The sequence below is a fragment of the Eptatretus burgeri genome, chromosome 4 (assembly GCF_056783735.1).
Source record: "Eptatretus burgeri isolate ZD-2024b chromosome 4, Ebu_testis_v1, whole genome shotgun sequence".
Taxonomy (NCBI): Eukaryota; Metazoa; Chordata; class Myxini; order Myxiniformes; family Myxinidae; genus Eptatretus; species Eptatretus burgeri.
In genome coordinates, this window is record NC_140964.1 from 73,390,190 (window position 1) to 73,405,513 (window position 15,324).

The 15,324-nt window shown below is 41.1% G+C and overlaps 1 protein-coding gene across 2 annotated transcripts in view; it reads right to left on the minus strand.

Annotated features, from left to right (window-relative positions):
* The window catches only part of LOC147028345 (uncharacterized), a 66,843-nt gene continuing 51,519 nt past the window's right edge, over positions 1 to 15,324 (minus strand). The window contains exons 9-11 of one of the 2 annotated variants that reach the window (XM_085878664.1): positions 10,960 to 11,030; positions 4,208 to 4,239; positions 1 to 1,461 (exon numbers count right to left, since the gene is read on the minus strand). In XM_085878664.1, coding sequence (XP_085734790.1) covers positions 1,323 to 1,461; positions 4,208 to 4,239; positions 10,960 to 11,030 — 242 coding nt within the window. In that variant the 3' untranslated portion in view covers positions 1 to 1,322. The remainder of the gene's footprint in view (positions 1,462 to 4,207; positions 4,240 to 10,959; positions 11,031 to 15,324) is intronic. The other variant, XM_085878663.1, reaches the window with a different exon arrangement.

Consider the following 15,324-nt stretch of genomic DNA (forward strand, 5'->3'; position numbering starts at 1 on the left):
TGAGGACAAATTTGAGTTTTAATTACAAACCACCACCAAAATACTCAAATAACTGTGATTGTTAAAAGTCAATGACCAATCACTTATCTCATCAGCATCACATGACTGATGTATGTCTCTGAAACTTTTGAAACAAGTATGAAACAAAATTAATGCAATGTCAAACAGTTTGTGGAACATGGGTAAATAAAACAGAATTAAGAATATTACAATTATAGCAGAAAAGGCAACACATAGCATCACTGGTGCAATCAATTTAAAATAGAATCCAAAGTGTATTTCAAACCTGGAATCATGATTAATGTTTAAAAACCATGAAGGTCCCAAGTTGCTGTTCAAATCATTTTTTCACTTTTGTGCATCAGTGAGTTCAAAACCCATCAGAGATCTTTAAAAAATAAATTCCTGCTAACATGGGAGGGTGAAGATTTAAAGGACATCTTATACCTTGTTTCCTTGATCTCTCAACCAGGTTTGAAAACAGTGCTGCCATCGATACAGCATTTTCATGCAATTTATCCATTTCAGTTTGCGCTGTCAAAGCGAACTAATCTGTATTTTATCCTGACCCTTTGCCAAAACATGCGTATATATTTGGAGTCAACAGGAAAGAAAGGCACCATTATTTGGCCTGCAATCATGAAAATTATTTTTTGGTATTTAAAAGCACTGAGTAGGAAGAGAGAGAAGAAAGAAGTTGCAACAGACCAAGATGATGACATGTGAGCTTATCGTAGGAGAGGACACACATTCAGTCTCAAATCGCTTAGATGAAGCATTTGGTTTTGGGTCCAGCTGTGCACTTCGGACCACAGAGTCGACAAGTGAGTCCAGGCGGGCTAGTCAAGCCCATGGTGTGACTTGCAATACGAGGACAGAGAGAATGCCTGCACTTGTAGAAGGTACGTAACTTGAATGAGTATCGTCTTTTCGGGATAAGCTCATCTTATCTATTCATCCTTTTCAACCTCGCTCTTCTCTTCTGTCACCTTTTTGCTAAAAACGAAAAAAAAAAAAAATCGCATCCATATTGTCAATTTACACTCAAGGGATGTTGAGAATGAGAACCCAAATCATCATCAAAAAGGTCCACTGAATAGAAGTCTGGTTGAGGATAGCCCAGGTTGAGTGGTACATGGAAACAAGATAAAAGAGTGCTTTCACAGTTTTATTCAGATATGTATAATACATTAATAAAGCAGAAAAGACAGAGCTCTGAATTGTGGGATAATTCTTAAGTCTTCAATTTTCAAGTTGTAACGATGCCATTCTTGCCTTTCATGGTTAACCGTCCATGCCTTAAGAGTCAATGCCCAGTTTCTTCATCGTTCTCCAACGATCCTTGAGCATGACAGAGGTACGTGAAACAAAAGGGAACGAGTCCAAAATCGAGGCCCATTTGCCGATTCCAAACATCTGCACACCTTCCCTGATCCATTGTGTCTCCTCTGAGGTCCAGACCTGAACAAAGTTTGTCACATCACGATTTGTTTAGAAATCAGAGAGCAGCAAGCTTACAGTAGCATATAGACCGACAATTTGTTCAAAGCAAAACAAAAGTGGGGAGGGGGCATTCAAAACAAAGTAGTCACTAATTCAACCCTGACCTCTGCTGCCAATGCTGACCTTCAAACATTGCAAATTTTCATTCAAGAAGAATAGTGCTTCAAAACATCTCCTTTTTCCAAAGTAAAAGTTTGAATATAAAATTAATAAAAATAACTATTTTTGATGCAGGTGTACACCTCTCATGACGCAAAATGAAAACTTGACCTTTGAAAAACCACGCACGCACACACACTTCATTCAAAAATAATCAAAAAGCAATATATATATATATATATATATATATATATATATATATATATATATATATATATATATATATATATATATATATATATACACATATACTGTATGTCTCTGTCTCTATATATATATATATGTCTCCATGTTTGTCTGTCTCCATGTAAGTCTCTGTCTCTACGTCTGTCTCCGTCTCTACGTCTGTCTACGTCTGTCTCCATCTCTACGTCTGTCTCCGTCTCTACGTCTCTTGACGTGTCCGGGCGGTGATTATGCCCGGACAGTATTTGTCTGGACGGTCTGTTGTTGATCTCTCTTGGAATGACTGACTGAGGCCTGAAGGTTAAATAATTAAGGTTCCCGATCATTTGTTGTTTCGTGGGTGCATAGCAATCAGGGTTAAGAGGTTTTGTTCACTATAATTGTTATTGGTATTGCTTAATGTATTACCATCCACCGTGTGACCTTTCCTCATTAAGCCTACTTGTTCTTGGGGTGAATTTGGGTGGTTGTGGTCATGATCATAATTTGGCACCATAACATGTTGCTGCCACCACCATGCTTGATAGTAGGGATGTTGTTGACTGTGTGATGTGCAGTGTTAGGCTTGCACCAGATAAACGCTTTGAATTTAGACCAAAGAGTTCAATTTTTTTGTGGCTGACCACAAAACGCTTCTCCACATCTCTGCAGTATCAATAAGATGCTTTTTCGCAAAATCCATACAAGTTTTTAGGTCTCTTTTTCAGTCATGGCTTCTTTCTTGCAACCTTTCCATAAAGGCCAGCTTTGTGAAGGGAACAGGTTATTGTATTTGCAGTGACATCCCGAACCAGTTTCCTACTTGCCCGGCTGCTGTGTTTGGATGGATGACCTGACCTGGGTAGAGTCTGGGTGGTATGATAAGTCTTCCACTTCTTAATGAATGATTTCACTGTACTCATAGGGATAATGAGTGACTTTGAAATCTCCTTATCACCCTCCCCTGAACAGTGCTTCACCATTACTTTATTTCTGACTTCTTTGGAAAGCTCCTTGGTCTTCATGTTTGCCTTGTGGGTTGTCCAAGTGAGTTGTGCCTTAAAACGCCTTATATATGTGGGGGAGTTTAATTTTTAAGTGAAACCACTGATTACATACAGGTGAAACCTATTGCACTTATTTTGTAACCTTTCAAACAAATAATTTGCTTGAAAGGTTACAAAATAAAAGCTGAAGTTATTTCAGCTTCAGTTATTATTTCAAATAAAAACTTCAGTTATAAAAGCTGAAGAAAATAAAAGCAGGATTAATTAGGCAAATGGTTTGAATACTTATGTAAATGAGAATCATCTGATTTTTCCATGTTAATCTCACTTATTCACATATTATCTGCATTTTTTAGTTTTATCATTTTGGACAGATTCGCAGAGCCTATACCTGGTGTTGGCTTAATGGTTAGGGTGATGGGCTTGGGATACTAAGATCCTGAGTTCAAATCCCACTCCCCACACCCACAACTTCTAACTTGTACAATAATCCCTGTCGTGTATTGTATTGATCTAAGGCTCATGGTGGAGCTGCTACATACCACATGCAGGACAAGGACATGAGACATCATGAGACATGAATTTCAAAGACAGCAAATAATGCACAAATGAACATGCTATGCAACATCCAAACCTTGAAAACCCTCAGCATGGAGGTGTGTCATGGGAATGGCCAACATGCTAAGCCAAAAATGACCTTTTAGGAGCACAATGACAACTCAACCATTCTAAGCCAGTTCAAAAGTTTCACCACTTGCTTCGGCACAACAAGGCCGACTTATTTTTGGCACCCCAGTTCATGCATGTACCACACACAAAACTGACCACACCAATCCTGCAACAGTTGTATTAAAAATTAATCTGACATGAGTAAAGGATAAATTCCACCAAATCTGATCGAGCGATTTACGAACTACAAGACATTCGGAGTCGCAGAACCTCAAGAGGTGCATTTTCAGCATGGATAGCTGATAATTTCAATAATAAATAAAATATCTATTTAATAATAAGTTAAATTAAAAAAATTTTTTTTTTTTAAATAATAAATTAATAAATAAATATTAACAGGAAAACAAAAACTCAGAGGCAAAAGAACAACCAAATGTACAGCAGCTGATGGAGCCACAAAAAGGCCACACAGGATGTGGCAAACAAAAGATCGTGTCTAAGGCAAATGCGATAGCTTTAGATCATTTTGACTACAAACAGCATGCTGTAAAATAACATAGTGCGACAGGCTTCAGTTGGTTGTGGATGTTGTTTATGTAAATAGGACAGAAAATGCCATTTAATCTAATATAATATCAGGTGCACGGAGGAGGAATGTTAGGCTCACGGAGGTACCACTGGAAGAGAGAAAAAAAGACGTTCACCTGTCTGCTTCATCTTCCCTTGTACACGCCACCTATGTAAATCTCAATTAAAAACCTTTTCCAAGATTAAAATCTCATAACTACCATGCGTGTTTGTTCAATGTCTACGAATGTCTTTGCAATTCATATAAAAGTACACTGATGTCTACTTACGTCTTTATCCTGCATGCAATATATATATATATATATATATATATATATATATATATATATATATATATATATATATATATATATATATATATATATATATATATATATATGTAAACAAGCTACTCCATGGACCTCAGATCAACATAAAAATAAAAGTAAATTCTGATATTCTGTGTAATTGTAACACTACTCACTTTATGTTAAATTTACAGATGTAAATCATGGTATTATCCCACATTCCACAACCTCCCCCCTACCCCTTAACCCCCCCCCCCCATTCACATCCCATATCTCCCTTTGCCTCTACTTCCCTCTTCCATTAAGGATACACTATTCCTCCACATATTGACACGACACTTCTCAAGGCAAACTTGATATGTGTACATCACACTCTATGTCGAGCTGTGAGCTCTTATTAAAAACACAGCAGTGAGATCTAAAACCAAGACATGGAGCAGGTTTGGTGAAGTAGAAAGTGTAGAAATATACAAATAAACCACTGGGGACTCCACATGAGAACCAAAGCTGTTGTGGGCTCCACAAAGACGCATACATGCATGTTGAGAGAAGACTAGACTAAGACCTCCGTCTCGGTGGCATAATGGTTTGGGAATCCGCTTTGAGTCTGGGAGGTTGGAGGTTCAAACCGAAAGTCATACCATACTTTTACAAAATGGAGAGTGCCGCTTCCTTCGTTGCTTGATGTTCAGCATTTAAAACTGAAAGAGCATGGACAACAGCCATAAGTTGGTCATAATCAGCCAGGCTTTGATGACCCTCATGGAAGATCAATGATGACATTGATCTTCCTTGTAAGGTAACTCATATTATAAGACATAATGTAAGGATGAAGAAAAATAAACCAAACGGTATGATAAAGCAGAAACAGCAAAAAGTATAGGCCCGGAATGCAATGAAAATTTGGCGCAAAAAAAACAGAAGCAGCCGTGTTAAAGCTTGCAAAAGACCACTTCCGCAAATGGCATTTCCTGAATGCTCACCACCCACTATTGTCATCAACCACCCTGTCTTTTCCTTTTCACAAAGAACATTTTCACAAATACTAATCCCTTCTGAACGAGCCTGACTTTAGTTATGGAGAAGGCAAAGGAGTGATGAGGAGGCCTGTGAAATTGTGGTCACTGTATCCGATCAAATGGACCCAGATCACAAATGCTTCGCTCATTGTGCAATAAGTGGCAGGCTGCCTGGTTGATTTAACTCGCACTCCCACATTGTTTTGTCAAAGTAGAAGAAGAAGTTTTCAAAATGTTGCTTATGACAACTTCAGCAAAGTTTTTCTCATTAATGTTTGCACATAAAAATAATTTAATTACCACAATAATGCAAAAATGATGAAGCATCAAGCATTGGGGTTTATTATTAAATTTAGTCCGCTTTTTATGATACTTGGGTTGTTGAAAGGAAATGGGAACTAACATGAGGGCTTGAGGTAAACCGAAAGCAATTGGTCATCAACAGTTATGGCAAACTTTGACAGGGAAATTGCTAAAAGAGTGTGCACCTCAGGAACTTTGTGGGGATCTATCTACATGTACGCGCACGCACGCACACACACACAGCTACCTTTTGGCTTTGTCAATGTCAAACTGTCAATTATCGCAAAGGAAAGGTGCTCCTAAACACAGCTCTTTTTTTCTGTAAAACAAATGTCCAAAAAGTCAGCTAAAAATGAGCATACAAAAACATAAGGCACAAGAAAAAGACATTCAAAAACACGACAATAGATTTATTTATTCTGCAGACAATGTGTCCAAAGGAATATTCACCTTGACCAACATAGCATAGAAATTAAATATCACCAAAATATTTTTTACAACAGTTCTCCAAGGTTTAGAAGAGCTGTAGCTCCCATTGTAACCATGATGACGTATTCATACCAAACTATGTATTTGTTAGCCCACCTCCCCACAGCGGGAGATGGGGTGTGGGAATCACTTGTGTTGTGTTGTATGTCTGTCTATCTATCTACTCTCGGCCATAACATTTTTACTATTGAAGCTTCTGTCATCAAATTTTCAACAAACCTTTATTATGAGAATATGGAGAAAATATTTAATAATTGGGTCAAAATGTGAAAGAGCAAAGTCATAGGAACTATAAACAGCTCTTATCAGTCCGGCCGCAGCGCGTTGAGCGAGAGACCCCGAGTGTTTTTTTTTCGTCTTGGAGAGCAATTCCAGGAATGTGGTTGCTAGGGGGAAAGCCGTTTTACCTGGAGGCCCGCTTTGCTGTCAACTCTATTTCTCAGCAGGGAAAGCAATCAAAAGTGTTCAGGGTTTCTTCATTAATTTCATTTTTTGATAACCTAAAAGTTTGAATAAGAAAATTTGTGTTACAAAATTCCTCAGTCCTTCACCTCCACATGACTGAATACATTCTACTCGCCCCTCCCCTTCCACTCTTCTCCCCCAGCACCATGCTTCCCCCTTCCTCATCTCTCCACTCCCCTCTCACTGGCCATCCACTCTCACCTCACCCCGAATCAGAAATAGAGATGCATCTTTTTGACTCATATCAAATTGAGCTTTAGGAACTATAAATACCCACCCTCTTAGGATTAGGTAACCAATAATGATAATGGTACATAATGATAGCTCGTCATGCGTGAGATGGCTGGTTTTGTAATCGCTTCCGTGTTTCTTCATGCATTTACCATTGAGCTTCAGTGTGTCTGTCCAGGGCATGACATTTTTACCAATTTCGCTTTTGTCATCAAATTTTGAACAAACCTTGAGCATGTGAATATGGAGAACACAAATTAATGAAATGCACAATATTTTTTTAAACTGTCGCTTTCATCAATCTTAGTTTGAGTACAAAGAGGACACGGATGGACTTTGCATTTTGAGATGCTCTCGAGTTCATCTTGGTTACAAATGTGCTGCATTTCATGACAATATCAGGTTCGAAATCCCCTGTGGTTTGGTGACCCGAGTGTAGCGATTTTCACATCGGTCTTGGACGTTTTGATCCCTACTTGCCCATCTGTTTTTCAGCCATTGTGCTCAGTTGTATTAGCCCGTCCACCCGTGCAGCGGGAGATGGAGTTTTGCAATTGTGTGTGTGTGTGTGTGTGTGTGTGTGTGTGTGTGTGTGTGTGTGTGTGTGTGTGTGTGTGTGTGTGTGTGTGTGTGTGTGTCCAGGCCAAAATAATTTTTTTAACAATTTGAGTTTTTGTCATCAAATTTTCAGCAAACCTATATTATAAAAATATGGAGAAGACGAATCAATAATTGGGTCAAAATATCAAAAGGCAAAGTCACAGTTATTAGAAATGCTTTTGAGTGTACCATTTGAACTTTTGTCATCAAATTTTCAACAAGCATTTTATGACGAAAACATGAAAAACACTAATCAATAAAGGCTATGTATTTTCCGGTGTATTAACTGCACCCATGTTTTTCATACTATATATATATATATATATATATATATATATATATATATATATATATATATATATATATATATATACATATATATACATATACATATATATATACATATACACATATATATATATATATACATATATATATATATATATATATATATATATATATATATATATATATATATATATATATATATATATATATATATATATATATATATATATATATATATATATATATATATATATATATATATATATATATATATTTATATATATATATATATATATATATATATATATATATATATATATATATATATATATATATATATGAGCCTGGTGTTGGCGCAGTGGTTAGGGCAGCGGCTTGGGATGCAAAAGGTCCCGAGTTCAAGCCCCGTTGGGCCACTGAATTAATACACCAGGGGGTTGACTCAGCCTGTCATCCTTCCGAGGTCGGCGAAATGAGTACCAGTATACTGGGCCGGTGTATACCCCAGTTAAAATAGGTGTACCATATCCCTGTGTCGCAAGAGGCGACCAGGGTTGCGTCAGGAAGGGCATCCGGCGTAAAACCTATGCCAAATCAATATGCGGATCATAACGGATGATCCGCTGTGGCGACCCTTAACGGGAGCAGCCGAATGAAGAAGAAGAAGATATATATATATATATATATATATATATACATATATATATATATACATACATATATATATATATATATATATATATATATATATGTATATATATATATGTATATATATATATTCACACACACACACACACACACACACACACACACACACACACACACACACACACACACACACACACACACACACACACACACACACACACACACACACACACACAAACCATTTCATTTTCTAATCTAGATTTAAATACATAAACTTTAAGAAGCACAAAATGAAAAGTTTGAAATCCAAATGAAGCACAAAATTATCAGAATGTTGAAGTCTGTTTTGTAATGCTGTCAAATCTTTTGGGGGTAAAATCAAAGTCCAATTATTTGATCGTGGAGAATATTATCAACTCAAACACGACAGTATTTCGTGTTTTATTGGAACATAAACTTTAAATTTGAATTCCTTACACATCTGATACTGGTACTTAAAAGAGTTGTACGTTCAAAATAACGTTCGTCAAGGGTCGTAAAAAGGTGTTTAACGTCCCTTTATGAAAAAGAGTCATAAAACGTCTTTCATCACGATCAAAACGGATACGCCGGTGAAGCGTCAATCACACGCCCGTTAAAAGAAGATTGAGATTATGGTGTTTTACAACTCTTATGAGAACTAGCATCAGACGTGTAAGAAATTCAGACTTAACACGAGGACTTTGATGTGAATGGTGAAGAATGAGGAAATAATTGGTCAAAGTGAGAAAGGTTCGAAGAAAATAGGGAGCAGAAGATGGGCCTTTTACCCAGACATGGAAAACTTACTTGTTGCAGAGTTTAAACAGGTAAGTGCTTGAAGACTGGAAATATATGTAGTATTTGTTTCCAAGGTATGGACAATTAAAGTTACAATGATGTAAAAACTGACATCGATGCAGCCATTCTCAAGAACATTTACCATTATAAGCACAGGTCATGGCTTAATGAAGACGTACAAGCACATATGGAAAGTAAACACATGTCAGGATTTTTGAATACAAGCGCATATGTGTTCCACTAAATCTAAAAATAAGTGCATAAGCTTATTATCCAGATTCTTTAAAAAAAATTTAAAATCAATTTTAAAAATTCTTTAAAATCAATAAAAAAAATAAAAAATACAGCAGCAGGTCCAGCAGTAAAAAAAAAGGGGGGTGGGTGAGTTGTGGTGGTGGAGGGGGGGAGAACAAAAAGTGTGGACGATTCTTCTTTTTTATAATATGGTTCCATGTAAATTAGAGGTGTTTAGAAGCAGGTTGCAGCAGTTTAAGCTTCTTCGGGATGAAGAAAAGTATGAGGCGTGGGTGCGTCATAATCCAGCTTTTGTCTCCTTCTAAACCTTGGTGTTGTTTTATCAAGTCTGTCTCTGGAGTACACTTCCCCTCCATCCCTTCCCGCACTTCAAATGCAACAAGCTGACTCCGTTCATGAGAAGGCCGAATGTCTCAATTCTGTGTTTGCTTCCAATCTTGTATCCCCAACCCCTCACTCTCTGGACCCATCTTCTCAGTCATACCCAACTGCTCCTGGACTCTGTCTTTTGCACCTGAGAAGGTGGAGAAATTTCTGTCAACCGTCCACCGATTCTACAAATGGACCAGACGGCATCAGCTCGCATGTACTAAAAACCTGCTCTGCTACTCTTGCACATCCTCTCTCTGTCATTTCACCCTTTAATTTGCCCTCGGTCATCTTCCATTTTCTGGAAAAATAGGCAACATCACTGCATTATATGAGCTGACAGGATGGCCGAGAGATACATACACTCGCCTCCAAGCTGTCAAATCAGGGTTTGAATCCCGACCCCGCTATAAACTGCAATGCCGGTGTTTCATCAATGCTAGAGCTGTCCTTAAGATTGATGTTAAACATGTGGCCCGTCTGCTAGCATTCATTGGTGGCTGCTAAAGATCCCATAGTGTCCTTTGGTAAGAGTAGGCAAGCGATCGCTGGCACTGTGGCCAAATTTCAAATTCCTACCCTAAAAAAGCAGAGAACATTGTATCAGCAGAACAGCTGCGCCCTCAACCGATGGTGCTGCCCTGCAGCCTTGTGCTGCATACGAACAAAGAAGATTGCATTGTAAAAAAAAAAAGTCTTCTGGCTTGCAATGTGTAAGCAAGCATACCCCGCTAGTTATAAATAGTGCTATAATAACTATAATGCCTCTTCTTCTTCTTCATTTGAAGAATATGGTTTAAGGGAGGATGTTCAAGCCTCCCCTTTCCAACCCCCCCTCCCCTCACCAAGGGATTTCTTTTTTCTGAACATGTAATCGTAATTCTATTGATAAAGTGATATGGTAAAATTACAGGAATTTGCAACATAATGAAAAATAAAAATTCAGATTTATACCTGTGCTTAGTTTTCAACACCGACGCAAACTTTATGGGTTGGATATTCTTCAGGGTTATTGAAGTTGGAGCAGCTGAATATTGCTTCAAGCATGACAGTGCAAGGCAAAAAAGAAGAGGGGAAAAAAGTTATCCAACTTACCGTCTTCTTTGCCCGAGAAAATGAGGAACGATGGGAAGCCTTGCTTGAAGCTTTCTTACGGTGTCTTTTGGCTAAGCACAACAAAAGGGTGAAAAAGATAGACATCACATGACGTGCAACATGTGGATTGAATGCAAGTGATGCAATGGCAAATGAAAATAAATAGCAATTAAAATTATTTAATGTGAATCATAGGAGTCTTGCATTATAAAATAAATTGAAAATGCAATCACATGCAATAGACCATCTATTTATTACGTAAGCAATGCAAGAGATTGGAGACTTGGGGTGCAGGGAGGATGACTGTTTACCGCTTGGGAAAGAGGTGCAGCTCATGTGTCAAGCAATAGCCTTTTTGTTCGAGCTAAACAATAAATAAAAAGGACAAAAAAAAAAAGGTGTTTAAACCATTTAAAATTTATTCTTGCTCTGACAAAAAAAACAAAAAAGCTAACGTTCAAGACGCAAGCTGCTTCCCATGGCAGTGAACGTACTCTTATCAAAAGTTGATAAAATCTATCGTTTATCTTCTCCGCTGATGCAGACAAACACGAGCCCTCACCGAGACAAGTATTCCGTTGCTATCAGCATAACCTTATGGGAAAGTGGAATTCAAATCAAAGGGAATGTTGAAACTTGGTTCTGTGCCATCACTGTAACCCAGCATTTATAGCCACCATCACAAACATTTTGAACATGTATTCGCATCTTACCCACACAAAGCTGGTATACTAACAAACATTTCTTCATTGTGCAATGAATAGGTTTCTTTATAGATGCGTTTACATCAACTGTATGTCAAGTAGCGTTTTATAACTACAGGGTACATTAGCTTAAGGTCACGTTACATTTGAAGCACAAGTAATAGACATATAAGGCACCGACTGTTGATACCAAGTCAAATCAACTCCTCAAATTAACAACAACCAAAGCATAACAAAGCTGGGTTCGGCACTACAGATATTTAAAGAATAATGACATGTCATGTCATGTCATGAGTCGAAGATACAAGACTTTACATTACGTTTTTATGACACAGGATAATTGTCATGATTCTGACCAACCATGGCGAATGGAGGATACAGAGTTTGTCTACGCCAGATTTCCATTCAACAGTTTACAATGTACGAAGGAGAGCCAAAAGTTTGTTTTTTTATTATAATCTCCAAGCATGAACGATGGTCTGGTGTCAGCAAAACTCGGCACAGGTGTTAATGCTTTTCCATGTAGTTTCCAAGCAGTTACACACATTTTCCCAGCAATGGGGGAACCAGTGCCAGTTCCCTTGCTGAAGTCAGAGATCTACAAATAAAGTGAAAACTGGCAAGAGCTGGAGCTCAATAGTTTTCTTTCAAAATTATTTCATATTGTATTGGTATGGATAGACACAAATCGGTAGGCATAGGCAGACAGACAGATACCTGTCTTGTCATTTCGGTGCCGAATTTAGTGACACAACCCCCAAGACCATGGGCCAATAGTCGAAACCACCCCCCCCCCCCAGGGATTTTTGCACACTATCATTTTTGAATAGCCTGTTATACGTCTTTTTGAAATCTGCTTGTCTACAAGCAGAATTTTGGTGGAATAAAAGTATAGGCTATGTTAACTGTACCTTGCTGACGCAATTTTGATAATTTTAGGAATGGGGAGTGGGGTTAGATTTTGCTATTTTCTTGTGTACTTTTGAGTGAATCCTGCTGAATTTCACCTTGCTGTATTTAGAAAAGCTGTTCTTTATGTGCTGTATCACGTGGTTGGGTTTTCAGAAATCATGACTCGCCCGCTAGGGGTGGCAGTGATGTACATCCGGGCGCGCAATAAAGCGGAGTTACTGCTAATGCTCTCACTCTCCATGTTCCGCTGCACCTCGGACATTACAGTTGGCTGACGAGGATGATTAATTAGTGGACGAGTCGCGGCGCACGGACAGGTGCCCGTTTTCGTCGGAGATGACTTCGAATTGTTTTCGGAGCAATTGGGGTGCTATTTCCACGCGAATGATGTGGTCGACGTGAGCAAGCAAAAGTCGATTTTGCTCGTCTCGCTATCGACGGGAAATTATCGACTGCCGAGTGATTTGGTGGCGCCGGACAAGCCCAGTGGGGACACGCTGTCGTTTCGGGACATTGTGCAGAAGATGAGAGCACACATGGCGCCGGAAAAGTCATTACAGCTGGCTCGATACCAGTTCGATCGCCTCGCGAAAGGTATGGGGGAGCGCGTCGTGGATTTCGGGGCGCGAGTGAAGCATTTTTCCGTGGCCTGCAAGTTCACGGGCGGGGAAGCGTCCAGCTCGGCTCAGAGATTGCTTTATTTCTGGTTTACAAGATACAAAAATGGTTTCGGCGATTCTACGGTTGAAGGGTGAAGCCATTACGTTCCACTCGGCGGTCGACACTGCTACAGCTGTCGAGCAGACTCTCGGAGATGTTGGACCATCTCAGGCCGCGGCATGCCAGATGGCCCGGGGGCCCACGCGGTGTCGCGAGCGCCCAAGGACGCACGCGTGGCCTTCTGTGCGGGCCGGGGCCAGACGTCGCCGTGCGGCCGCATGAGCGGCGAGGTGACCCCGAGGACGTGTTTGGGATGCGGAGGTCGACACCTGCGGCGTGTGTGCTCGTACAAAAACACCGTGTGTTTACATTGTCGCAAGGTGGGTCATCTGAAGCGGTTGTGCCGAGGGGCGTTGGCCACCGTTGAGGTCATGGACGGCAATGTGCGGAGCGACCCCGGTGACCCGGGGTGGAACCGGCAGCCGATGATGAGCCCGTTTTCAATTGGTTCTGCGGCGGCACGCCCGATGACGGTGGAAATCGAAGTGAACAAAACGCCGATCACGTTTCAGGTTGATATGGGAGCGGCGGTGTCGATCATCGGCGAACAGACTGCGCGTATACTCAACGGCCTGAGGCTTATCAGGTCAAACCTCATACTGTACACGTACACTCGCGAGAGGATAACGCCCATCGGGATGGCAGACGTGTGTGGGGTACCAAGGCCAGGTCGCCACGCTTCCGTTGTATGTCGTGCGGGGGAGGGGTCCGTCTCTCCTAGGCTGGGACTGGCTGACCCGCATCAGGCTAGATTGGGCTGCCGTTCACCTTGTGCAACCCGTGCCGAGCCGATGGGAGGATCAGTTGGAGAAGATTGTTCAAAGACATCAAGGTTTGTTTTGCGACGACCTTGGGAACTCAAGCACGTGCAGGCAAAGCTCTTCCTGAAGGAGGGGGTGGTTTCTCGTTTTTGTAAACGACGACCGGTGCCGTATGCCCTGCGGGACAAGGTCAACGGTGAACTGGATCGGCTGGAGGCCTATGGGGTGATCGAACGGGTGTCGTACTCAGATTGGGCCACCCCGGTCTTCAGTGCTGAAACGGAATGGAGACGTCCGATTGTGCGGGGACTTCAAGTCCACGGTTAACCCGGGGCTCAGCGTGGAGCAATATCCACTGCCGTCAATCGATAAGATATATGCACAATTGGCGGGGAGTCAATACTTCACGAAGCTTGATCTGCGTGATGCATATTTTCACCTGGCGATGGATCCCGGGAGTAGCGACCTTTTGACAATCAACACGTGTCAAGGGCTCTATCGATATACCCGACTCTGTTTTGGGATTGCTTCGTCCCGGCCTTGTGGCAGAAAGCCATGGATCAGGTTTGCATTGGCCTGCCCGCTTAAACCTACCTGGACGATGTGCTCATTGCGGGGAAAACGGCGGACGAGCACCTTGCGAACATTGCCCAAGTGCTGACGAAGCTGGAAGCGTGCGGCCTGCGCTTGAACAGGGAAAAGTGCGCGTTCTTCAAGCAGCGCTTGGAATACCTCGAGCACATAATCACGCCAGAGGGGCTGTTGAAAGGCCCTCGGAAGGTGGAGGCAATTCAGCACATGCCACCGCCTCACGACAAGACACAGCTGCGCTCCTTCATTGGTATGGCACAGTATTACCAAATATTCATGCGCGGGCTCAGCTCGCAGCTTGTGCCATTAACGTGGTTGCTCAGGAAGGACGAGCGCTGGGCCTGGGGGCCTGCGCACCAGGCGTCGTTCGACCGCGTCAAGCGGCTGCTCACGGAGGATACGGTCCTCGTGCACTACGAGCCTGCACGTCCGCTCTTATTGGCATGCGACAGCTCTGCATATGGCATCGGGGCAGTGCTCTCCCACAGGATGGATGATGGTTCTGAGCGGCCTGTTTGTTGTGCATCCCGGACCCTGTCCACAGCAGAGCGGGAATATGCCCAGATCGAGCGCGAGGCTCTCAGCCTCGTCTGGGGTGTGCGGAGGTTTCATCAATACCTGCTGGGGCGGCATTTCACTTTGCAGACGGATCATAAACCACTTCAATTCATCCTGAG